Here is a 25,076-nt window from a genome sequence, read left to right on the forward strand (position 1 = left end):
GTTCAGCATGGTCATTGTGGGCCGAAGGGCCCGTTTCTGTGCTGTACAGTTCTATGTTTTATGTAGATATTGGAACCCCTTCCTCCCACCCCCAGAACCGCACCGTTCAGGAAATAATTCTCTGTTTGCATTGTAAGAAATGTTTTATTGTCTTATGGAGGTCGGGGAGGAAATGGGGGGGGGGAGGAGGGACAGAGCGAGGGGGAGAGGGAGGGGAGACGGGCAGCTGGCAGCCCATCCTCGGCCCGAATGCACGAAGGGTCGAGGTGAGGCTGCCGTCTCGGTCCAGATCCGTCGCCGTGGCCGCTTTTAGACCTGGACGTCACGTAGCTGCTCTCTTCCCCCCCCTGCTCCCTCACCCTCCCTATAGACAGAGAGGGGGGTGAGGTATGTCCCAGTCAATCTGTTCCTCATCAGCCCCGCTGTGTGTAGAGGGGAGGGAGGAAAGGGTGGAGGGAGGGGTTCGTGTGGTTGAGTGGGCTGGGGGGGGGGGGGGGGTGTAAAGAGAGAGGGTAGGGGAGGGAGGGCTGGGGTCTTAAGGGGGAGGTGGGAAGGGAGAGGGGGAGGGGTTCAATGAGGTGGAGTGGGCTGGAAGGGGTGGGGAGAGCGGGGTTTGACGGCAGAGCAGGCTGGAAAGGGAGGGGTGGGAGGAGGAAGTGGATTTAAACAGACCAGGAGGGAGAGGTGGAGGACAGGAGAGATGGGTGGGGGAAATGGAGGGGGGAGGGGATGGAGAAGAGGGGCCAGGATGAAGGGGATAGGAGATTGGGGTGAAGGGAGGGGGACAGGAAATAAGGGGGGGGGGAGGAGGAGAAGTGGGGAGGGATGGGGTGTCAGGGAGAGGGGAGGAGGTGAGTGGAGAGAGAAGGCAGTGAGATGAGGGGGAGGAGAGGAAAGAATGGAGGCAGTGAGACGGGTGAAGGGGAAGGATGGAGAGGGAGGGGATGGAGAGGGGTGGGTGGGTTGTGGAGATGGATGGATGGAGAGAGGGGTGGATGGGGGGGGAGGGGAGGCATGGGCGAAAGCGAGCGGTGATGATGGTCACAGACTGGGGGATGGGGGACATGATTAGCCAATGGTCTGTTGCCTGTGCAGCGACCGGATGTAACGTGTGACGTCCTCCCGCACTGAGGGCACGGGCATCAGCGGGTGCCAGCGCTGCACGGGGCGCCCATCAGGACCCACCAGGAACTTCTCAAAGTTCCACTTGATGTCGGAGATTTTCAGGGTCTGCCAGAAAAGTCGGTCCATGTTCCCAAAGTTATCCCCCACTGGCGGGCAGGATCCCTGTGTGTAGATAGAGTGAGAGAGAGAGAGAGAATTAGAGGGCGCAGCAACTCAACGGGATGACCAACATAACTGCATAGATCATAGGAGCAGAATTTGGCCATTCGGCCCATCGAGTGTACTCCACAATTCAGTCACGGCTGATCTATCATTCCCTCTCAACCTCATTCTCTTGCCTGCTCCCCATAAGCCCTGACACCCAAACTAATCAAGAACCTGTCAAACTCCGCCCCAAAAAGACCTCATTGACTTGACCTCCGCTGCCATCTGTGGCAATGAATTCCACAGATTCACCACCCTCTAGCTGAATTCGCCCTCATCTATTTCCTAAAGGTACCCACTTTTATTCTGAGGCTGTGCCCTCTGGTCCTAGACTCTCCCACTAGTGGAAATGGGAGAGAAAGCTCGAAGAGGCAGGACAAAGTATGGCGGGTTATACAGGCGGGGAGGGGGGGTTTGATAGGCATATGGTTGGAACAAAGGTGAGAAGGTTAAGAGCACGACGTGTGAGACAGGTGGATTACTGTGATGCGACGTTACCACATTACAGAGCTTCCTCATTACATAGAAACATAGAAAATAGGTGCAGGAGGAGGCCATCCAGCCCTTCGAGCCAGCACCGCCATTCATTGTGATCATGGCTGATCGTTCCCCCATCAATAACCCGTGTCTGCCTTCTCCCCATATCCCTTGACTCCACTAGCCCCTAGAGCTCTATCTAACTCTTAAATCCCTCCAGTGATTTGGCCTCCACTGTGGCATGGAATTCCAGAAAATCTACAACTCTCTGGGTGGAAAAGTTTTTTCTCACCTCAGTCTTAAATGTCCCCTTTATTCTAAGACTGTGGCCCCTGGCTCTGGACTTGCACAATATTGGGAACATTTTTCCTGCATCTAGCTTGTCCAGTCCTTTTATAATTTTATATGTTTCTCTAAGATGCCCTCTCATCCTTCTAAACTCCAGTGAATACAAGCCTAGTCTTTTCAATCTTTCCTCATATGACAGTCCCGCCATCCCAGGGATCAATCTCGTGAACCTACGCTGCACTGCCTATCACAAGGATGTCCTTCCTCAATTTAGGAGACCAAAACTGTGCACAATACTCCAGATGTGGTCTCACCAGAGCCCTATACAACTGCAGAAGAACCTTTTTACTCCTACACTGAAATCCTGTTGTTATGAAGGCCAACTTTCTTCACTGCCTGCTGTACCTGTAAGCCAACTTTCTGTGACTGGTGTACAAGGACACCCAGGTCTCGCTGCACCTCCCCCTTACCTAACCCCATTGAAATAATAATCTGCTCCCTTGTTTTTGCCGCCAAAGTGGATAACCTCACATTTATCTATATTATACTGCATCTGCCACGCATCTGCCCACTCACTCAACCTGTCCAGGTCACCCTGCAACCTCCCAACATCCTCTTCACAGTTCACACTGCCACCCAGCTTTGTGTCATCCGCAAACCTGCTAGTGTTGCTCCTAATTCCCTCTTCCAAATCATTAATATATATGGTAAACAGTTGCGGCCCCAACACCGAGCCTTGCGGCACTCCACTCGCCACTGCCTGCCATTCTGAAAAGGACCCGTTCACTCCTACACTTTGCTTCCGATCTGCCAACCAATTTTCTATCCACGTCAACACCCTACCCCCAATACCATGTGCTCTAATTTTAGTCACCAGTCTCCCATGCGGGAACTTATCAAAGGCTTTCTGAAAGTCTAGATACACTACATCCACTGGCACCCCTTCATCCATTTTACTTGTCACATCCTCAAAAAATGCCAGAAGATTAGTAAAGCATGATTTCCCTCTCATAAATCCATGTTGACTTGGACTAATCCTTTTACTGCTATCCAAATGCCCCATTATTACCTCTTTCATAATTGACTCCAGCATCTTTCTGCAGTGTGGACCTTCCCTTCCCTTCTCCAGCCTTCTGCTCCAGCCCAAACATCACCTATTCCTTTTCTTCTGAGATGCTGTCTGACCCACTGAGTTACTCCAGCATTTTGTGTCTACCTTCCCCTCCTCTTGCCTTCCCCCCGCGGTGTGGCACCCCCTGGTGACGGCAACTCCCGCGGCGTTCCCTCAGCAGGCGCCCCCGCCCACAGCATGGAGCCGTTCCCCGCCCGCCTGGCCCCGGGGTCCCACTCACCTTCAGGTACGTGAACAGCCCCTGCTCCTTCTCTCCGTTCACGTCCCCCTTCTGGAACAGCTGGAAGTTCGGAACGTAGCCCTTCCCCGGACGCACGTATCTACGGGCAAGGAACGGGGACCAGCTCAAAACAAACGCAACGGCGCAGCGCCTCGCCACTCACCCCCGCCTCCCGCAGCAGGTAAAGCCGCTGCCTCACAGCGCCGGGTTCAATCCTGACTACGGGTGCTGTATGTCTGGAGTTTGCACGTTCTCCCTGTGACCGCGTGGGTTTTCTCAGGGTGCACCGGTTCCCTCCCACACGCCAAAGACGTGCGGGCTTGCAGGTCAATTGGTAAATTGTCCCTAGTGTGTGGGACGGAACTTGGTTTGTAGGTTGATAAGACACGGAGTGCTGGAGTGACTCAGCGGGTCAGGCAGCATCTCTGCAGAACATGGATGGGTGACTCGTATTTTCAGTCCAAAGAAGGTTATTGTATTTTCAGTCCCGCCCCGAAGGTCACCCATCCTTTTTTCTCCAGAGATGCTGCCTAAACAAGCATCTGCAGTTCTTTATTTCTGCAGGTTTGTAGGTTAATTGGCCCTCTGTAAATTGCCGCTCGTGTGTGGGGAGTTTATGACAATGTGGGATAACATAGAACTAGTGTGAAGATAGACACAAAATGCTGGGGTAACTCAGCGGGGCAGGCAACATCTCTGGATTAAAAGGAATGGGTGACATTTCGGGTCGAGACCCTTCTTCGGACTGAGTGAGGGGTCTCGACCCGAAACGTCACCCATGCCTTCTATTCAGAGATGCCGCCTGACCCGCTGAGTTACTCCAGAATTTTGTGTCCATCTTCGGTTTAAACCAACATCTGCAGTTCCTACCTACACATTGAACTGTGGGGGTGGGGGGGTGGGGAGAGTCAGTGATGGGCGAGAGTGGGAGAGAATTAAATAGATGCCTTGGGTTGTCTTGGGTGTGAAGTGCAGAGTGTAGCATCTCCCCAGTGTTGGATGTTGGTTCAGAGTTTAGATTGCGTTTTATTTTAGCTTTGCTTTAGATTTAATTTTAGTTTATTGTCACGTGTACGCGGAAAGACCCTTCATGATTACAATCGAGCCGCCCACAGTGTTTAGATATCGGATAAAGGAATAACGTTTAGTGCTTGAAGATAGATAGCCCAAGGTTCTCCAATGAGGTAGACGGGAGGTCAGGACCGCTCTGTAGTTGGTGGGAGGACCATCTGCCCCCCTCTCTGCCAGTGTTCGCTGGGGTTGCCCACCCCCGCCCCCTCTGTGCCAGTTCCTCCGTGGGTTGGGGCTGAGGTCCTCACTCACTTTAACAAGGGTAAGATTTCCTGGTTGGTGCCCGGCTCCTGTTTCCCGAACTGGTTACAGGGGAAAGCGAGAATTGTGAAGCCATGAGATTTGAGGTCGGTGTGCAGTGCATTCAATTCTGTGGAGAGAACAGACACGTTGATCGTGAGAACGGAGCACAGAAGGAGACTTGCGTAGAACATGGAACAGTACAGTACAGCACAGGAACAGGCCCTTCGGCCCACAATGTCCGTGCCGAACATGACGCCAAGTTAAACTAATCTCCTCCGCCTGCACATGACCCGTATCCCTCCCTTCCCTGCAGATCCATGTGCCCAACGAAAAGCCTCTTGAACAGAGGGTGGTGAATCTGCGGAGCTCAATTGCCACAGACGGCTGTGGAGGCCAAGTCATTGGGTATTGTTATGGTAGAGATTGACAGAGTCTTGATTAGTGAGGGCGTTAAAGGTCATGGAAAGAAATGAAATGGAAATGAAATGCCTTTATTTGTCTTTGTAAGCACTGCATACAACAAAATTGTTGCTGCCACTCCATTGGTGCATAATATACAAACATAAAAACACAGGCCACAATTAAAACCAATGTTAAAAACTAGGTGTTAAAATAAGTAATCAGTACTGTACATGGTGATAGTAAAGTACAAGGTGGGTACCAGCATTGGAGAGTGCAGCATGAATAATACTCAGTGTGTTTCCTATTGAGTGTGAAGATTGCTTCGGGGAAGAAACTGTCTCTGAGTCTGGAGGTGCGTGTTTTGGCTGACCTGTAACGCCTGCCAGAGGGCAACAGTTCAAAAAGGTGGTAACCGGGGTGTGTGGGGTCTTTGATGATTTTAGTGGCTCTGCTGAGGTAGAGCGAGGTGGCAACATCCTCCAGAGAGGGCAGTGGGCAGCCGGTGATTTCTCTCTGCCGTTTTCATGGTCGTCCGAAGGGGGGGTGCGTTGGGTGCGACTGCACCCCCCTTTTTTTCCCCATAAGAAAAAAGTCACCAAAAAAAAAAAAGAATTTGGAAAAAAACCTTTGGAAACGGCCAGTTCTCTGTTCTCCCGTCCCTGGCACCCTCGCTGACCCCCGCTGGGCCCACGACACCCCCGCTGACCCTCCCTGGGCCCACGCCACCCCCGCTGACCCTCCCTGGGCCCACGCCACCCCCGCTGCGCCCACGCCACCCCTGCTGGGCCCACACCACCCCCGCTGACACCCGCTGGGCCCACACCACCCCCACTGGGCCCATGCCACCTTCATCCCCCCCGCCCGCTGTGCCCGCGCCACCTTCATCTTCGCCCCCCCCCCGCAAGAAGGAGGGGGGGATGAGAGAGGGGGATTATTTTGAGTGAGATTGCAAAATTAAGGTAGGCCGCATTCAGAGTATTGTGTTTAGTTCTGGGCACCATGTTATAGGAAATATGTCATCAAACTGGAAAGGGTACAGTGAAGATTTACGAGGATGTTGCCAGGACTAGAGGGCCAGAGCTATATGGAGAGGTTGAGTAGGCTGGGACTCTATTTCATGGAGCACAGGAGGATGAGGGATGATCTAATAGAGGTGTGTAAAATCATTATTTGAATAGATATGGTCGAGTCTTTTGCCCAGAGTAAGTGAATCGCGGAGCAGAGGACATAAGTTTAAGGTGAAGTGCAAAAGATTTAATAGGAATCTGTGGGGTATGTCTTTCACACAAAGGGTGGTAGGTGTATGGAACAAGCTGCCAGAGGAGATAGTTGAGGCAGGGACTATCGCACCATTTAAGAAACAGTTAGACAGGTACATGGATAGGACAGGTTCGGAGGGATATAGATCAAACGTGGGCAGGTGGGACTAGTGCAGATGGGACATGCTGGGCCGAAGGGCCTGTTTCCACACTGTATTGCTCTATGACTCTATCTTTCCCTCTCAAACCCATTCTCCTGCCTTCTCCCCATTACCTCTGACACACGTATCAATCAAGAATCTATCAATCTCCTCCTGAAAAATGTCCATTGACTTGACCTCCACAGCTGTCTGGGGCAATGAATTCCACAGTTCACCACCCTCTGACTGAAAAAAATCCTGCTCATCTCCTTCCTAAAGGAATGTCTTTTAATTCTGAGGCTGTGGCCACTGGTCCTTGACTCTCCCACTAGTGGAAACATCCTCTCCAAATCCACTCCATCCAGGTTTCTACCAGGCTGGGACAGACGGCAACAGCTTCCCACTGTGTCCCAAAGCTTGTGTCCTGTCCTGCATCACCCAAGGCAGCAGAGATGTTATAGGAGAGGGCAAGCACCGTAACAAAGTAGCTCACGATGGTTTGGGTAACATTCAGGAATGTCTATGCATGTCACATCATGAATATTACTGAAGAACGGTCTTGACCCGAACTATAATCTATACCATTTCTCCACAGATGCTGCCTGACCCACTGAGTTACTCCAGCACTCTGTGACATGTCACCTATCCATGTTCTCCACAGATGCTGCCTGACCCACTGAGTTACTCCAGCACTTTATGACTATTTTCCCTTCACCCATCTGCCCAAGCCCACTCTCCCCCCTCCTTTCCTATGTTCCTTTCCACCCATAAACCTCTCTCTGCCTTTACATTTCACTCCTCTTTCAAATCTACTCTACTTATCTACATGCATTTTTCTTCTTCACTTTTTAGTCATAGAATGGTGCAGTGTGGAAACAGGCCCTTCAGCCCAACTTGCCCACACCGACCAACATGTCCCATCTAAACTAGTCCCACTCACACGCGTTTGGCCCATATCCATCTAAATCTGTCCTATCCATGTACGTGTCCAAATGTATCTTAAACATTAGGATAGAGTGATTCAGTTGCCTGATAACAGCTGGGAAGAAACTGTCCCTGAATCTGGAGGTGTGCGTTTTCAGACTTCTGTACCTCTTGCCTGATGGGAGAGGGGAGAAGAGGGAGTGACCGGGGTGAGACTGGTCCTTGAGTATGCTGGTGGCCTTGCCGAGGCAGCGTGGAGAGTAGATGGAGTCAATGGAAGGGAGGTTGGTTTGTGTGATGGTCTGGGCTGCGTCCACAACTCTGCAGTTTGTTGTGGCCTTGGATGGAGCTGTTCCCAAACCATGCTGTTGTGATACATCCTGATTGAAATGCTTTCTACGGAGCATCTGTCGAAGTTGGTGAGGGTTGTTGGGGATACACAAAAAAGCTGGAGAAACTCAGCGGGTGCAGCAGCATCTATGGAGCGAAGGAAATAGGCAACGTTTCGGGCCGAAACCCTTCTTCAGGGTTGTTGGGGACTTCTGTTCACTGTTCCTAACGAATGATCATCTGTGAAGATTGCTGTGCTCACTAAACGTATTGGCAGTGGGCAAGTCTAAAGCCTGAAAGTGCAGTTGGTTGCTCCTTACCGACGTATTGGCTGGTGAGTCCTCAGAAGGAAGCCACGTTGAGGATCAGCACGGTCTTGCCCATGTACTCGCGCAATGGGATGTATCTGCTCCCGTCTATGGCCATTGCCCCGTAGTCATAGATGGAGCCCGAGGCTGATGAGTTACAGTAAGCCGTCTGCAGGAAGACAAAAACGAGGATGGTTGTTAGCACCACGCCCGTGCTTGCCCTCTCCACACTGCCCGTCAATGGTAGAGTCAATACAGCACAGAAACAGGCCCTTCGTCCCAACTTGCCCATGCCGAGCAACTTGCCCCATCTACACTAGTCCCACCTGACTGCGTTTGGCCCATATATCCCTCTAAACATGTCCCATCCATGTTCCTGTTCACATGTTTCCTAAACACTGCAATAGTACCTGCCTCAACTATCGCTCCAGCCACTTGTCCCATACATCACCCACTAGTTATGTACAAGTTACCCCCCAGATTCCTAGTAAATCTTCCCCCCCCCCCCCCCCTCACCCTAAACCTATGTCCTCTGGTTGTCAATTTCCCCTACTCTGGGCAAGACTGCATTCACCCTATCTATTCCTCTCATGATTTTGTACACCTCTAATAAGATCATCCTCCTGCGCTCCAAGGAATAGTCCTCGCCTGCCCAACCTCTCCCTGTAGCTCAGACCCTCGATTCCTGGCATCATCCTCGTAAATCTGCTCTCTTCTTTCCCATCTTTCAGCATCTTTGTTGAAAGTGAGTGAGGGAGAGGGAACGAGCTTTGCTCGGCAGTTGACATGCGGAGAGTGTTTGCTTTGCTGAGAAAGCTGAATTGATCATTAAACCATTAGCAGAGGCTGGAACCAGAAGGTCCCCTGTGCAGCAGTTACTGATCGTGGGTCAGATAGTTTCAACACTACTTCCTTCCCGCCACCGTGTTTGACGTGGGACGAAGCCAGAGCTGAGCTGGTCAACGTGGCAGCGTGTAATTCAGCAAACTCCATGGCGCGGTGGCACAGCAGGTAAAGCCACTGTTCCATCCTGACCTTGGCGGGTGGGGGTTTGTGTCCGTGTGGGTGGGTGTGGAGATTGTACATTCTCCCAATGATTGCGTGGATTTCCTCTGAGTGTTCTGTTTTTTTCCCTTCACCTTAAAGCTACGTCCTCTGGTCCTCGATTCACCTACTCTGGGCAAGAGACTGTGCCCGATCTATTCCTCTCATGATTTCATATACCTCCATAAGATTACCTATCATCCTCTTGTGCTCCATGGAATAGAGACCCAGCCTACTCAACCTCTCCCTGTAGCTCACACCCTCTAGTCCTGGCAACATCCTCATAAATCTTTTCTGTACCCTTTCCAGCTTGACAACATTTTTCCTGTATGATGGTGCCCAGAACTGAACACAATACTCTGAGTGCGGTCTCACCAACGTCCTATACAACTGCAATATAACCTCCCAACGTCTATACTCAATACCCTGACAGATGAAGGCCAATATGCCAAAAGCCTTTTTGACCACCTTATCTACCTGCGACTCCACCTTCAATGAACCAAGCACCTGTGCTCCTCGATCCTTCTGCTCTACAACACTACCCAGAGGCCAACCATTCACCGTGTAGGTTCTGCCCTTGTTAAACTTCCCAAAATACAAGGCCTTACATTTTCCTGCAATAAATTCCATCAACTATTCCTCAGCCCACCTGGCCAATTGATCCAGATCCTGCTGCAATCTTTCACAACCATCTTCACTATCTGCAAAACCACCCGTTGTATCATCCGCAAACATAATCTTGCCTGTACGTTCTCATCCAAATCATAGTCATATAAAAGTAATAAAGTAACGTTCCAGTAGTGTAAAGTAGTGAGTGGTAAAGTACTGAGAGTGAAAGTGAGTGAGGGAGAGGGAACAGCTCGGCAGTTGACATGCAGAGAGTGTTTGCTTAGCTGATAAAGCTGAATTGATCATTAAACCATTAGCAGAGTCTGGGACCAGAAGGTCCCCTGTGCAGTTGTTACTCATCGTGGGTCAGATAGTTTCAACACTACTTCCTTCCCGCCACCGTGTTTGACGTGGGACAAAGCCAGAGCTGAGCTGGTCAACGTGGCAGCGTGTAATTCAGCAAACTCCATGGCGCGGTGGCACAGCGGGTAAAGCCACCGTGTTCCATCCTGACCTTGGCGGGTGGGGGTTCGTGTCCGTGTGGGTGGGTGTGGAGGTTGTACATTCTCCCAATGATTGCGTGGATTTCCTCTGGGTGTTCTGTTTTTTTCCTACATCCCAATGACGGAAGGGTTTGTAAATCGTTCCTAGCGTGTGGGATAGTGTTAGTGTACGGTGTAATCGCTGGTTGGTGCGGACTCTGGGCCAAAAAGGCCTGGTTCCATGCTGTATCTCTAAAGTGTTTTCTCTGGGTGCTCCACTATCCTCCCACGATGTTCCCCAGAGATGCTGCCTGACCCGCTGAGTTACTCCAACACTTTGTGCCATTTTCTTGTCAACCAGCATCTGCAGTTCCTTGTTTCTACTAACCTCAGTAATTATGATCTTGCGTGGAACGTTTTATTGATCTTGTACACCTCTATAAGATCACCCCTCACCCTTCTGTGCTCCAAGGAAAAAGTCCTAGCCTGCCCAAACTCTCCCTGTAGCCCAGACCCTCGAGTCACGGCAACATCCTCAAATCTTCTCTGAAATCTTTCCAGTTTAATGGTACCTCTCCTGGAGCAGGGTGATCAGAGCTGAACACCATATTCTAAATGTGGCCTCACCAACATCTAGCACAATTGTGACATAACATTCCAATTTCCATGCTCAATAGACACAAAATGCTGGAGTAACTCAGCAGGATAGGAAGCATCCCTGGAGAGAAGGAACGGGTAATGTTTTGGATCAACATCCTTCTTTGTCGAGGCATTGAATTCGAGGCATTCGTCTCTTTAATGACTTCCACTTTCCGAGCTCCCACGCCGTCATCTTATAAAACCAAAGCCTTCTATACACAGACAGACACAGACAGACAGACAGACAGACAGAGAAAAAAAATAAAAGCGAAAAAGAAAGAAGGAAAAAGGAAAGGAAGAAAATGAAGAAAAGAGAAACGAGAGACGTCTAAGAAACATTTGGACAGGTACATGGTTAGACAGGTTTAGAGGGATATGGGCCAACCACAAGCAGGATGGACTAGTGTAGCTGGGGCATGTTGGCCGGTGTGGGCAAGTTGGGCCAAAGGGCGTTTCCACACTGTATCACTCAATGACACGGGGGGGGGGGGGGGGGGGGGGGGGGGGCGCTGCAATGGTGGCAGCCCCGTCAGCAGCGCGTTAGTTTATTTTCAACTTTTTTTTTAGTATGTTTTAAAGTATGTTTTTAATTTTTCTTTGTGTGGGGGGGTGAAGGGGAAACCGTTTTGCTCGCCTCCTCCAAGGAGAGGCGACTTTTTCCAGGTCGCCTCCCCCATGGCCTAACAGCGAGGATCGGCGCGGCCTTTCCCGGAGACGCGCTCGGGACTCCGGCGGCGGGTGCAGCGTGGACTGTCAGTGCGCAGCGGGCGAGCCCTCGCTGGGACTCGCTGGAGGGGAGCGCTCCGTTTTGTTGGCCCGCAGCAGCCGGCAGCCTGAAGTCTGCACAGCTCCAGCTGGCGCGGCGTCTACAGCCCGGGATCCCTCGGGGGGGACCCGGGGTAAGAAGAAGCTTAGAATAGAATAGAATAGAATCTTTAATTGCCACGCAACCAGGGTTGGTGGTATGTGGCCGTCTTCTACCGCGGGCGCGGTATGGATTTAACATCGACCGCCGGCCCTGCGGTCTGCAGTGCTTCTGGCTGTGGCGTGGAGGGAACTTTAAATCTTCGGCCGCTGGCCTGCAGCCTACACCAACTTAAAACCACGGTCTCCGGTGGGGAAGAGCAGACTATGGACTTACCTGGACTCGTACCTTGTCCTTACCATCTGGACGCCCGCAGCGGCGGCTGCAGAGGGTTGAGGTCCCGACCACGGGGGAAAATGGAGGAGGACTGGACAAATTGTGTGCCTTTCACCACAGTGATGAATGCTGTGGTGGATATTTATGTTACATTATTATTGTGTTTTTGTTTGTGCTCTTTATCATTGTATCGCTGCTGACATATCCATTTCACTTGCACTTTTTGTGCAATGTGACAAATAAACCGTATTGTATAACTCTCTGACACTGGGAGACGGAGAATGAGAGAGAAGACAAAAGTGAGGGGAGGAAAAAAGTGAGAGAGAGAGCGAAGAGGCGCACACTGTACAGAATGCTCCTGCACATTCGGCACCTCCTTGCCTTCGTCTTCCGTCCGGACACACCTTGGCGGTCCGTGTTACCACCTGAAGGCGGGGGCAGTCCCCAGTGGAGGTCTCTCTACAAGGGGGTCTTCCCCCTTTTCATTGGGGACCTGGGGTGGAGAGTGTTGCACAGAGCGGTGGCGTGTAATAAACTTTTGAGTCGCCTGTACTTTCTGCGGTGAGGAAGAGACCGTGTTCCACGCGTATATGGAGTGTGTGAGGTTGCTGCTCCTGTACCAATATCTGAAGGGGCTGATCCTCAGGTTCTGGTTGCATTTTAGTCCCACGATCCTGGTGTTTGGACACAAGGCAGGGAGTGGGGAGAGTCGATCGATCGAGGGGGGGTGGGACCTCCCTGTCGGTTTGTTCCTGGGCCTGGCCAAGATGGCTATTCGCGGGTCTAGGCAGCGGGCGGTCGATGGTCATGCCATAGTCGGCTACCTGCCCCTCTTCCGGGCCTACGTCCGTGATCGCGTGTCCCTGGAGAGGGAACACGCGGTGTCCACGGGGACACTGGAGGCCTTCCATGATGCGGCTAGTCGCCGCGTAGGATCGAGAGCATTGTAAATAATGACTGCATCATTGTAGTATAATGATTGCTTGATGTGCTGTATTATGCATTTTGCTGAATAAAGTCCTGGGGGGGGGGAAGTGAGGAGAAAGATTGAGAGAGAAGGTAAAACGAAAGGAAAAGAATAAAGAGACAATATGAAGGAAAGGGAAAGAAAGAAAAAAGGTAACGGACAGAGAATGAAACACAGAGAAGGTGAAAAGAAAAAGAGAGAATTGGGGTGGGAGAGAATGTGTGTACGGACTGTGTGTAGATTTACGATGACGGACAGGATCACAGGGTCATGATTAGAGGTGAGCCAGGGGGAGTTAATGATTGAAGCAGCTTTTAACGGTGCCAGCTGTTTTTGTGTACGGGACGCTGGCTTGTTATATCGTGGTGGAGTTGCCAGTGTCTTGCAAGCCCGTTTCCCACTCCCTGGTACGTCGCCCTGAAACACAGACTGGGACAAGGTCTGTGTTGATAAATTGGGCAAATCACATAGATCTGGTGCAGGCGATACAAATAGCAACATGTTGGGGGGCACCTGATCTACTTGCCTTCGAAGACAAGACACAAAGCGGGTCAGGCAGCATCTCGAAAACATGGATAGGTGCCGTTACGAGTCAAAACCCTTCTTTGTCGAGGCATTGGGTATAAGAGTCAGGAGATCATATTGCAGCCTGCATAGGACTCTGTAAACACTGACACACTCCCTGGGACCCTCCCCCCCTCACCTGTATCCACCGATTACCTGCCCCATCTGCAATCAGTCTGAAGAAGTTTCCTGACCTGAAACGTCACCTACCCATGTTCCCCCAGAGATGCTGCCTGGCCCGCTGAGTTACTCCAGCACTTTGAGTCTTTTTTTTCTATTCTTCATTACTGATTATCCTGTCAGCTCTCAATCATTGCCACAGGAGTTGAACAATTCAATCGTGTCAAGCTTATCATTGACACCAATATCCTGGGCTAACTTGAAAAACGTTTAGCGATACAGCACGGAAGCAGGCCCTTCGGCCCGCCGAGTCCGCACTGACCAGCGACCCACCCACACCCCAGCACTATCCTACACACGAGGGACAATTTACAATTTTTATCAATGTTAATTAACCTACAAACCTGTACGTCTTTAGAGTGTGGGAGGAAACCGGAGCGCCCAGAGAAAAACCACACAGTCACAAGGGAAAACGTATAAACTCCATACAGACAGCACCCTGTCATAGTCAGGATTGAACCAAGGTCTCTGGTGCTGTGAGGCAGCAGCTCTACCACTGTGCCATGTTTCTTACCTGACTGGTTGCATTGTGAATCCAGGCCAGCAGCAACGATAACAGGACCCATTCCTTGCTTGTGTCCTTCATTGTGGCATCAGAGACACCATGCCACAGCCCAGTCGTGTCTGCTGTGAGGATTGAACAACCATCCTCCTGGATAAATAGAGACAGCGAGAAGGGGCAGGACTGCAGGCAGCCAATCAATTGCAGAAGAGTAGATATTAGCTCTGATTCAGCACAGCAGTGTAACCCTTTCAGTTCATCAAACAAGTGAAGGGAAATGCTGGAGTAACTCAGCGGGTCAGCCAGCAGCATCTGTGGAGAAAAGGAATCGTTTTTGGGTCAGGACCCTTCTTCAGACCGAGGGACAGGGGAGAGGGGAAACTAGAATGTATGAAAAGGTACAGATCAAATCGGAACCGGCAACGATGACCAAAGAGCCCACAATGGTCTACTGTTGGTTGTGGAAGAGGTGCTAACGAAGAGATACAAACAGTGAAACTAGCAGGATAGCTAGGGTGTGGGAGGGGCGGAGAGAGAGAGAGAGAGGGGGATGCAAGGATTACTTGAAATTAGCGAAAGCAATGTCCATACCGAAGATAGACACAAAAAGCTGGAGTAACTCAGCGGGACAGGGAGCATCGCTGGAGAAAAGGAATGGGTGACGTTTCGGGTCGAGACCTTCTTTGTCTATCTTCGATTTAATCCAGCATCGGCAGTTCCTGCTTACACACTTAATGTTCATACTGTTGGGTTGTACCTTAAAGATTGAATGATTCAATGCAACTTAATTGACATGTACTCAACATTTGCATACAGTTGCAAACCGAAACTGTACGTAAATGTTTCGGTTTGCATACAGATCATACAGCTGACATCACCTTGGCAGTACACAAGAGGTGCCACGCTTCTGGCGCTGATATAGGTGCATAAAGTTCATCAAACTGTTTTATCTTCTGCTTGCACCAGGCAGCAAGCGCCCCCCGCCAGGACCACCTTCGTTCACGGGGCGGACATACTCTCTGGGATCCCCTGTATACACACACACACACACACCCCGGGACCCCCTGTAAATACTGACACGCTCCCCACGACCCTCTGTAAACACTAACACACTCGCCTGGACTCCCTGTGATTACTGATATCTTGCCTCTGAAGCTAGCGGGTAGAGCTGCTGCCTCACAGCACCATAGACCAGGGTTAGATCCTGACCTGACCTGACCTGACCTGTGCTGCCTGTGTGTGTGGAGTTTGCACGTTCTCCCTGCGACCGTGTGGATTTCCTCCAGGTGCTCCGGTTTTCTCCCCCATTGTAAAGACGTGTAGGTTTATAGGTCAATTGGCCCTCTGTAACTTGCCCACAGTGTGCAGGAAGTGGGATAATATAGAACTAGTGTGAATGGGGTGATTGATGGTCGCCACGGCCTTGATGGGCCGAAGGGCCTGTTTCCCCGCTGCATCGCTAAACTAAAACTAAATACCAGGTTTCTCTGCTGCGGTTCCCCATCCCCCATGCTGTTCTATTTCCATCTGCCTTTCAATTTTCCCCTAGTCGCTCCCATTAACATCCTCCTTTGTCATCAGATTCCAGAACCTTCTGCCTTGATGTTCCTGCTTATTCAAAACACAAAGTGCTGAAGTAACTCAGCGGGTCAAGCGGCATCGTAGAGGAAATAGACAGATGACATTTCCTGAGACCAACTGTCCTAGGAGCAGAAATAGGCCATTCGGCCCATCAAGTCTACTCCGTCATTCAATCATGGCTGATCTATCTTTTTCACTCAACCCCATTCTCCTGCCTTCTCTCCGTAACCTTTGACACTCTTACTAATCAAGAACCTATCAATCTTTGCTTTAAAAATACCCAAAGACTTGGCCTCCACAGACATCTGTGGCTATGAATTCCACAGATTCACCACCCTCTGGCTAAAGAAATTCCTCCTCATCTCCTTTCTAAAGGTACGTCCTTGTATTATGAGGCTGTGCCACTCTCCCACTAGTGGAAATATCTAGTTCAGTATCCACTCGTTCCACACTATTGTATCACCAACCAGAGAGTGGTCCTGACCTCCCATCTACCTCAATGGAGACCCACAGACTATCTTTAATTGGACTTCCCTGGGCTTTATCTCACACTGTACGCAATTCCCTTTATCCTGTATCTGTACGCTGTGGACGGCTTGATTGTAATATCCGCTGACTGGATAGCACAGAAAAAATAGCTTTTCACTGCACCTCGGTACACGTGACAATAATAAACTAAACTGAACTAAACTAAACTGAAAAGCTTTTGTTTGTCTGCTATGCAGTCAAAGCAGACAATACATGATGGCAATCCAGCCGTCCACATTGTACAGATACAGGATAAAGGGAATAACATTTAGTGCAAGATAAAGTCAAATTAAAGATAGTCCGAGAGTCTACAATGAGGTAGATGGAAAATCAGGATCACTCTTCCAGTTGGTGATAGGATTGTTCCGTTGCCTGATAACAGCTGGGAAGAAACTGTCCCTGAATCTGGAGGTGTGCGTTTTCACACTTTTGTACCTCTTGCCTGGTGGGAGAGGGGAGAAGAGGGAGTGACCAGGGTGAGACTGGTCCTTGATTATGTTGGTGGCCTTGCAGAGGCAGTGTGAAGTGTATATGGAGTCAATGGAAGGGAGGTTGGTTTGTGTGATGGTCTGGGCTGCGTCGACAATTATCTGCATTTCCTTGGATGGAGCTGTTCCCGAACATAATGACTTGGGCAGCAAAGACCTGCACTCCAGAATGAGCTGTGCGCTGAGACAAGTGATCGCAGTGTGGTTGCTGATCTGGCCTTTAGCCCACTGACTGGAATATTGGCCAAGTACAGACTGTTCACAGATAGACAGATCCAATCCAGAATCAAATCCAGCCAGAAACGAATGTGTCGGATGGAATGTGGCCTCTCCAACGTCTTGTTGCGAGTATAGGAACCCCAATTCCTACACTCAATGGACACAAAATGGTGGAGTAGCTCAGCAGGACAGGCAGCATCTCTGGGTAGAAGGAATGGTGGTGCTTTGTCCTTCTATCCAGAGATGCTGCCTGTCCCGCTGAGCTAATCGAGCATTTTGTGTCTATCTCCAGCCAGAAACTAGACAGCCTCCTCTCTGGAGAATGGCAAGGGTGCAGAGAAGATTTACGAGGATGTTGCCATGACTCGAGGGCCTGAGCTACAGGGAGAGGTTGAACAGGCTGGGACTTTCTTCCTCAGAGTGCAGGAGGGGGTGGGGTGATATTATAGAGTTTAATTTAGTTTATTAGTATTGTCATGTAATATTGCCTGTGCCGAGGTATAGTGAAGAGCTTGGTTTATTGTGTGCTATCCAGTCAGTGGAAAGATTATACATGATTACAAACTATAGTCAGCCATTGGGTTGACTAGGACTTTATTCCTTGAAGCGCAGGAAGTTGAGGGGTGATCCTATTAAAAGTGTATAATATCATGGGGGAATAGATATGGTGCATGCACATAGTCTTTTATCTAGAGTAAGATCCAGAGGATGTAGGTTTAAGGTGAGGGGGGAAGAGATGGAGCAAATGTAAAGAGCCTTCTACCCGGGCAAATGAGACCCGCTTGGATGGGGCATCTTGGTCGGCATGGAAGAGTTGGGCCGAAGGGCCTTCTTCCGAGGTGTGTGACCAGAGGATGGTGAATCTGGGGAATTCATTGCCTCCGATGCCAAGTCTTTGGGTATTTCTAAAGCAGAGATTGATAGGTTCCTAATTAGTACGGGTGACATAGCTGACACTCAACAGGCCAGGCGGCATCTGTGAAGAGAGAAATAGTTAACGTTTGGAGACTCAAACGCTGAGAATTTAAAACATCGAGGTATTGTTGGACTGTGGGACAACGAGGTGTCAAGATGGAGGACAGAGATTGGTGTATACACTCACTATATACACTTTGTATACACTTTGAAGTGTATACAAAGAATATACACTTTGTGTCTCTGTAACTGATGCGCTACAATGCAGAGAACTATATTCTGCACTCTGTATATTCCCCTTTGCTCTACCTAATGTACTTGAGTTTGGCTCGATTGTATTTATGCATAGTGTTATCTGATCTGTTTGGATTGCAGGCAAAACTAAGCTTTTCACTGTAGGCACAAGGAAATGCTGGTTTACGAAAAAGACACAAAGTGCTGGAGTAATTCAGAGAGTCGGGCAGCATATCTGGAGAACATGGACAGGTGAGGTTTTGTGTCGGGACCCTGCACATTTTATGCCACTTCTATCCTAATTGCACACTTTTTCTTGATTAGTAATGCCCCTGTCCCACTTAGGAAACCTGAACGGAAACCTCTGGAAACTTTGCGCCCCACCCAAGGTTTCCGTGCAGTTCCCGGAGGTTGCTGGAGGTTGCAGGTAGTGGAAGCAGGTAGGGAGACTGACAATAACCTCCGGGAACCGCACGGAAACCTTGGGTGGGGCGCAACGTCTCCAGAGGTTTCCGTTCAGGTTTCCTAAGTGGGACAGGGGCATTAGGGTGTCAGACGTTTCGGGGAGAAGGCAGGAGAATGGAGTTGAGAGGGAAAGATAGACCAGCCATGGTTGAATGGGGGAGTAGACTTGATGGGCCGTATGGACCTAAACCTGCTCCTATGACTTATCAACTTTTTGTATTTTAATCCCTGGCCTTTGATCAACCCTTTCACCGTACCTTGGTGCACTGACAATAATAACCCAAAATTGAAACCTACAATGTAGACAATGGATGGATTGATTGTAATCATGTATACCTTTCTTTGACTGCTAGCATGCAAACAAAAGCTTTCCACTTGACAACATGGTACACATGAGAATAAACTAAACTAAAACGATACAATAAAACTTTATTCATCGCAGGAGGGAAATTGTTCTGCCGACAGTCACAACACACAAGGTACACAAAAACATGAAATTAAAAATGAAAACAAAAAGAAAAATGCAAGCGACTGCTGGCTGGCTGCCGTGTGCACAGCGCCTTCATCAGAACAAATGAACAAACAAACGCAGGCTTATCTCCTGGGCAGAGAATACTAAACTAGCGTGCACTAGAGCAGTGATTCCCAACCTGGGGCCATATCATGGCAAATTTCAGGGGGCCACAGAAAAAAATTGGGATTTAGGGGGCCACAAGTTCAATGAAGGGGGCCACAGAGCTACCACCCTGTTGCCTCCTAAATTTCAGTTCTAATAAATTTATATCTATGTAGTTGAAATATTGTTGATGTTTGTGGAATAGAATAAAAGAGAATATATGTGCAATTAATAGACACTGATATTTTTATGGAAGGTATTATAATATTGAAGTATTTTTTTTTCTGCTAATAATGTGGGGGGGGGGGGACATAGAGAAATTAAAAGATCCCAAGGGGGCTATGTTAAAAAAGGTTTGGAACCACTGCACTAGAGGACATTCTTTACTAACTGCACCAACTTTAACATAGGAAGAAGGAGACCGCAATTTATCCTAGGGGCAACTTCTAAAACTGAACCATCCCATCACCAACCAGTGAGCGGTCCTGACCTCCCATCTGCCCCATTGGAGACCCTCGGGCTATCTTTGATCGGACTTCACTGGAATTTATCTTGTACTAAACGTTATTCCCTGTATCCTGTATCTGTGCACTGTGGATGGCTTGATTGAAATCATATATAGTCTTTCCGCTGACTGCATAGCACACAACATTAAATCTTTTCATTGTACCCTGGTGCACGTGACAATAAACTAAACGTTATTCTCTTTATCCTGTATCTGTACACTATGGACGGTTTGATTGTAATCATTTAGTCTTTCCGCTGACTGGTTACCACACAACAAAACGGTTTTCACTGCACCTTGGTACACATGATAATAAACTAAACTAACGAACTAATATTATTTGGTGTAGACACAAAATGCTGGAGTAACTCAGCGGGACTGGCAGCATGAGAAGGAATGGGTGACGTTTCAGGTCGAGACCCTTCTTCAGCCTCTCGACCCAAAACATCAGCCATTCCTTCTCTCCAGAGATGCTGCCTGACCCGCTGAGTTACTCCAGCATTTTGTGTCTCACTTTGATTTAAACCAGCATCAGCAGTTCTTTCCTACACATTATTTGTTATGGGGTCAGTTTGATCCTTACCCCGTGACCGTAGGGTATTGGTCTGGTTGCCGTGACGATGTCCTATTCTACAGACCTGCTGTATTCCACAGTTCATTGTTGTAAGGTGTGAGTGGGTGGGGAGGGCTGATGGATGGGGAGGTGTGGAGGGGAGAGGGCCTCTATCTTCTTACACCCCCAACCCTGGGAAGTCATATTGTCGTTGCACAAGACGTTGGTGAAGTTGCATTTAGAGTTTGGTGATCAGTTTTGGGCACCACGTTGCAGCTGGAGAGGGTGTAGAGAAGATTTACGAGGGTGTTGCCAGGACTTGATGGCCTGAGCTATTGGGAGAGGCGTACAAAACATGAGAGGAATAGATCGGGTAAACGCACAAAGTCTCATGCCCATTGTAGGGGAATCGAGAACCAGAGGAACATAGGTTTAAAGTGAGCGGGGTGGGGGAGGCGGGGGATTTAATAGGAACTGTTTTAGGCATAAGTTGGTGGGTGTATGGAATGAGCTGATGGAAGAGGTAGTTGAGGCAGGCACTATCGCAATGTTTAAGTAACATTTGGACAGGTACATGGACATGGCTCAGCGGTAGAGTTGCTGTCTGACAGCGCCAGAGACCCGGGATCGATCCTGACTAAAGGTGCTGTCTGTATGGAGTTTATACATTCTCCTTGTGACCGCGTGGGCTTCCTCCTGGTGCTCCAGTTTCCTCTCACACAGACGTGCAGGTTGTTGGTTAATTGGCCCTCTGTAAATTGCCCCTCATGTATGGGTGAGGGGTAGAATCCGGTGTGGGTGGGATAGGGATAGGGGTGGGGGGGGGGGGGGTGGGGTGTGGGGGGGGGACCATGGGAATGGGGGAGAGAGGGGGTTCATGGGAATGGGGGGAGAATAAATGGGATTGGTGTAAATGTGTGTTTTGAGGGTCAGTGTGGACTCAGTGGGCCAAATGGCCTCATCTTTATGCTCATTCTCTTTATGACACTCAACAGGCCAGGCGGCATCTGTGAAGAGAGAAACAGTTAACGTTTGGAGACTCAAACGCTGAGAATTTAAAACATCGAGGTATTGTTGGACTGTGGGACAACGAGGTGTCAAGATGGAGGACAGAGATTGGTGTATACACTCACCATATACACTTTGTATACACTTTGAAGTGTATACAAAGAATATACACTTTGTGTCTCTGTAACTGATGCGCTACAATGCAGAGAACTATATTCTGCACTCTGTATATTCCCCTTTGCTCTACCTAATGTACTTGAGTTTGGCTCGATTGTATTTATGCATAGTGTTATCTGATCTGTTTGGATTGCAGGCAAAACTAAGCTTTTCACTGTAGGCACAAGGAAATGCTGGTTTACCAAAAAGACACAAAGTGCTGGAGTAATTCAGAGAGTCGGGCAGCATATCTGGAGAACATGGACAGGTGAGGTTTTGTGTCGGGACCCTGCACATTTTATGCCACTTCTATCCTAATTGCACACTTTTTCTTGATTAGTAATGCCCCTGTCCCAGTTCCCGGAGGTTGCAGGTGGTTGCTGGAGGTTGCAGGTAGTGGAAGCAGGTAGGGAGACTGACAATAACCTCCGGGAACCGCAAGGAAACCTTGGGTGGGGCGCAAAGTCTCCAGAGGTTTCCGTTCAGGTTTCCTAAGTGGGACAGGGGCATTAGGGTGTCAGGCGTTTCGGGGAGAAGGCAGGAGAATGGAGTTGAGAGGGAAAGATAGACCAGCCATGGTTGAACGGGGGAGTAGACTTGATGGGCCGTATGGACCTAAACCTGCTCCTATGACTTATCAACTTTTTGTATTTTAATCCCTGGCCTTTGATCATCCCTTTCACCGTACCTTGGTGCACTGACAATAATAACCCAAAATTGAAACCTACAATGTACACAATGGATGGCTTGATTGTAATCATGTATACCTTTCTTTGACTGCTAGCATGCAAACAAAAGCTTTCCACTTGACAACATGGTACACATGAGAATAAACTAAACTAAAACGATACAATAAAACTTTATTCATCGCAGGAGGGAAATTGTTCTGCCGACAGTCACAACACACAAGGTACACAAAAACATGAAATAAAAAATGAAAACAAAAAGAAAAATGCAAGCGACTGCTGGCTGGCTGCCGTGTGCACAGCGCCTTCATCAGAACAAATGAACAAACAAACGCAGGCTTATCTCCTGGGCAGAGAATACTAAACTAGCGTGCACTAGAGCAGTGATTCCCAACCTGGGGCCATATCATGGCAAATTTCAGGGGGGCCACAGAAAAAAATTGGGATTTAGGGGGCCACAGGTTCAATGAAGGGGGCCACAGAGCTACCACCCTGTTGCCTCCTAAATTTCAGTTCTAATAAATTTAAATCTATGTAGTTGAAATATTGTTGATGTTTGTGGAATAGAATAAAAGAGAATATATGTGCAATTAATAGACACTGATATTTTTATGGAAGGTATTATAATATTGAAGTACTTTTTCCCGCTAATAATGTGGGGGGAAGACATAGAAAAATTGAAAGATCCCAAGGGGGCTATGTTAAAAAAGGTTTGGAACCACTGCACTAGAGGTCATTCTTTACTAACTGCACCAACTTTAACACAGGAAGAAGGAGACCGCAATTTATCCTAGGGGCAACTTCTAAAACTGAACCATCCCATCACCAACCAGTGAGCGGTCCTGATCTCCCATCTGCCCCATTGGAGACCCTCGGGCTATCTTTGATCGGACTTCACTGGACTTTATCTTGTACTAAACGTTATTCCCTGTATCCTGTATCTGTGCACTGTGGATGGCTTGATTGTAATCATATATAGTCTTTCCGCTGACTGCATAGCACACAACATTAAATCTTTTCATTGTACCCTGGTGCACGTGACAATAAACTAAACGTTATTCTCTTTATCCTGTATCTGTACACTATGGACGGTTTGATTGTAATCATTTAGTCTTTCCGCTGACTGGTTACCACACAACAAAACGGTTTTCACTGCACCTTGGTACACATGATAATAAACTAAACTAACGAACTAATATTATTTGGTGTAGACACAAAATGCTGGAGTAACTCAGCGGGACTGGCAGCATGAGAAGGAATGGGTGACGTTTCAGGTCGAGACCCTTCTTCAGCCTCTCGACCCAAAACATCAGCCATTCCTTCTCTCCAGAGATGCTGCCTGACCCGCTGAGTTACTCCAGCATTTTGTGTCTACCTTTGATTTAAACCAGCATCTGCAGTTCTTTCCTACACATTATTTGTTATGGGGTCAGTTTGATCCTTACCCCGTGACCGTAGGGTATTGGTCTGGTTGCCGTGACGATGTCCTATTCTACAGACCTGCTGTATTCCACAGTTCATTGTTGTAAGGTGTGAGTGGGTGGGGAGGGCTGATGGATGGGGAGGTGTGGAGGGGAGAGGGCCTCTATCTTCTTACACCCCCAACCCTGGGAAGTCATATTGTCGTTGCACAAGACGTTGGTGAAGTTGCATTTAGAGTTTGGTGATCAGTTTTGGGCACCACGTTGCAGCTGGAGAGGGTGTAGAGAAGATTTACGAGGGTGTTGCCAGGACTTGATGGCCTGAGCTATTGGGAGAGGCGTACAAAACATGAGAGGAATAGATCGGGTAAACGCACAAAGTCTCATGCCCATTGTAGGGGAATCGAGAACCAGAGGAACATAGGTTTAAAGTGAGCGGGGTGGGGGAGGCGGGGGATTTAATAGGAACTGTTTTAGGCATAAGTTGGTGGGTGTATGGAATGAGCTGATGGAAGAGGTAGTTGAGGCAGGCACTATCGCAATGTTTAAGTAACATTTGGACAGGTACATGGACATGAAAATGTTTAGAGGGATGTGGGCCAAACGCAGGCAGGTGTGACTAGTGTAGATGGGGCATGTTGGGCAGGGTGGGTAAGTTGGGCCGAAGGGCCTGTTTCCATGCTGTGTGACTATGAGGAAGAGGTCTATGACCTCCAGCTGAGGCTGGGTGTCGATCTCTCCTTGCTCCTCCTCCTCCTCATCAATGCCCCCTCTCCACTCAGCAGGGGAGGCGTACGGGGGAGGGACGAGAGAGGGGCCGCAAGAGGGAGATGGGGGGAGACAAGGGGAGGGAAACTATGGGAGGGGAAGAGTGAGTGGTGCGAGGGTGATGGGGGAGGATACTCAAGAGGGAGAGGCGGCGGGGGATGGGGGAGGAGAAACACTTTTGACACATTAGCCGTCATCAGTCGGAGCATTGAGTATAGAAGTTGGGAGGTCAAGTTGCAGTTATATAAGACGTTGGCGAGGTTGTATATGGAGTATTCTGTTCAGTTTTGGGCACCATGTTATGGGAAAGAATTTGTCAAGCTGGGAAGGATGCAGAGAAGATTTACAAGGATGTTGGCTGGATTCGAGGGCCTGAGCTACAGGGGTAAAGCTATCATGGCTGATCTATCTTTCCCACTCAACTCTTGTGCCTTCTCCCCATGACCCCTGACGCCCTTCCTAATCAAGAACCAATCAATCTCTACCACAAAAATATCCATTGACTTGGCCTCCAGTCATCCGTGGCAATGAATTCCACAGACTCACCACCACTAATGAAACTCCTCCTCATCTCCTTTCTGTCAGCACGTCCTTTTACTCCTCTCCACATCCACTCTATCCAGGCCTTTCAATGAGGTACCCCTTCATCCTTCTAAACCCTATTCAGGATGATGAGGAGTGA

General features: G+C 49.1%; 1 protein-coding gene and 1 long non-coding RNA gene across 2 annotated transcripts; one reads left to right on the forward strand and one right to left on the reverse strand.

Moving 5' to 3' along the window:
- Positions 1–23,102, forward strand: LOC129701560 (uncharacterized). Its single transcript, XR_008724213.1, has 5 exons — positions 1–132; positions 5,074–5,165; positions 18,358–18,468; positions 21,677–21,787; positions 22,973–23,102. It is a non-coding gene; the product is annotated as an uncharacterized LOC129701560 (long non-coding RNA).
- On the reverse strand, positions 130–14,415 carry gpx3 (glutathione peroxidase 3). The gene is made up of 5 exons (XM_055642816.1): positions 14,264–14,415; positions 8,136–8,292; positions 4,770–4,887; positions 3,447–3,546; positions 130–1,287 (listed from the first exon to the last, which is right to left on the reverse strand). Exons 1-5 carry the CDS (start codon positions 14,333–14,335, stop codon positions 1,069–1,071), a joined length of 666 nt encoding a protein of 221 aa, XP_055498791.1. The 5' UTR covers positions 14,336–14,415; the 3' UTR covers positions 130–1,068.
- Positions 23,103–25,076: the final 1,974 nt, after the last annotated feature.

This window comes from Leucoraja erinacea, chromosome 11 (assembly GCF_028641065.1).
Source record: "Leucoraja erinacea ecotype New England chromosome 11, Leri_hhj_1, whole genome shotgun sequence".
Taxonomy (NCBI): Eukaryota; Metazoa; Chordata; class Chondrichthyes; order Rajiformes; family Rajidae; genus Leucoraja; species Leucoraja erinaceus.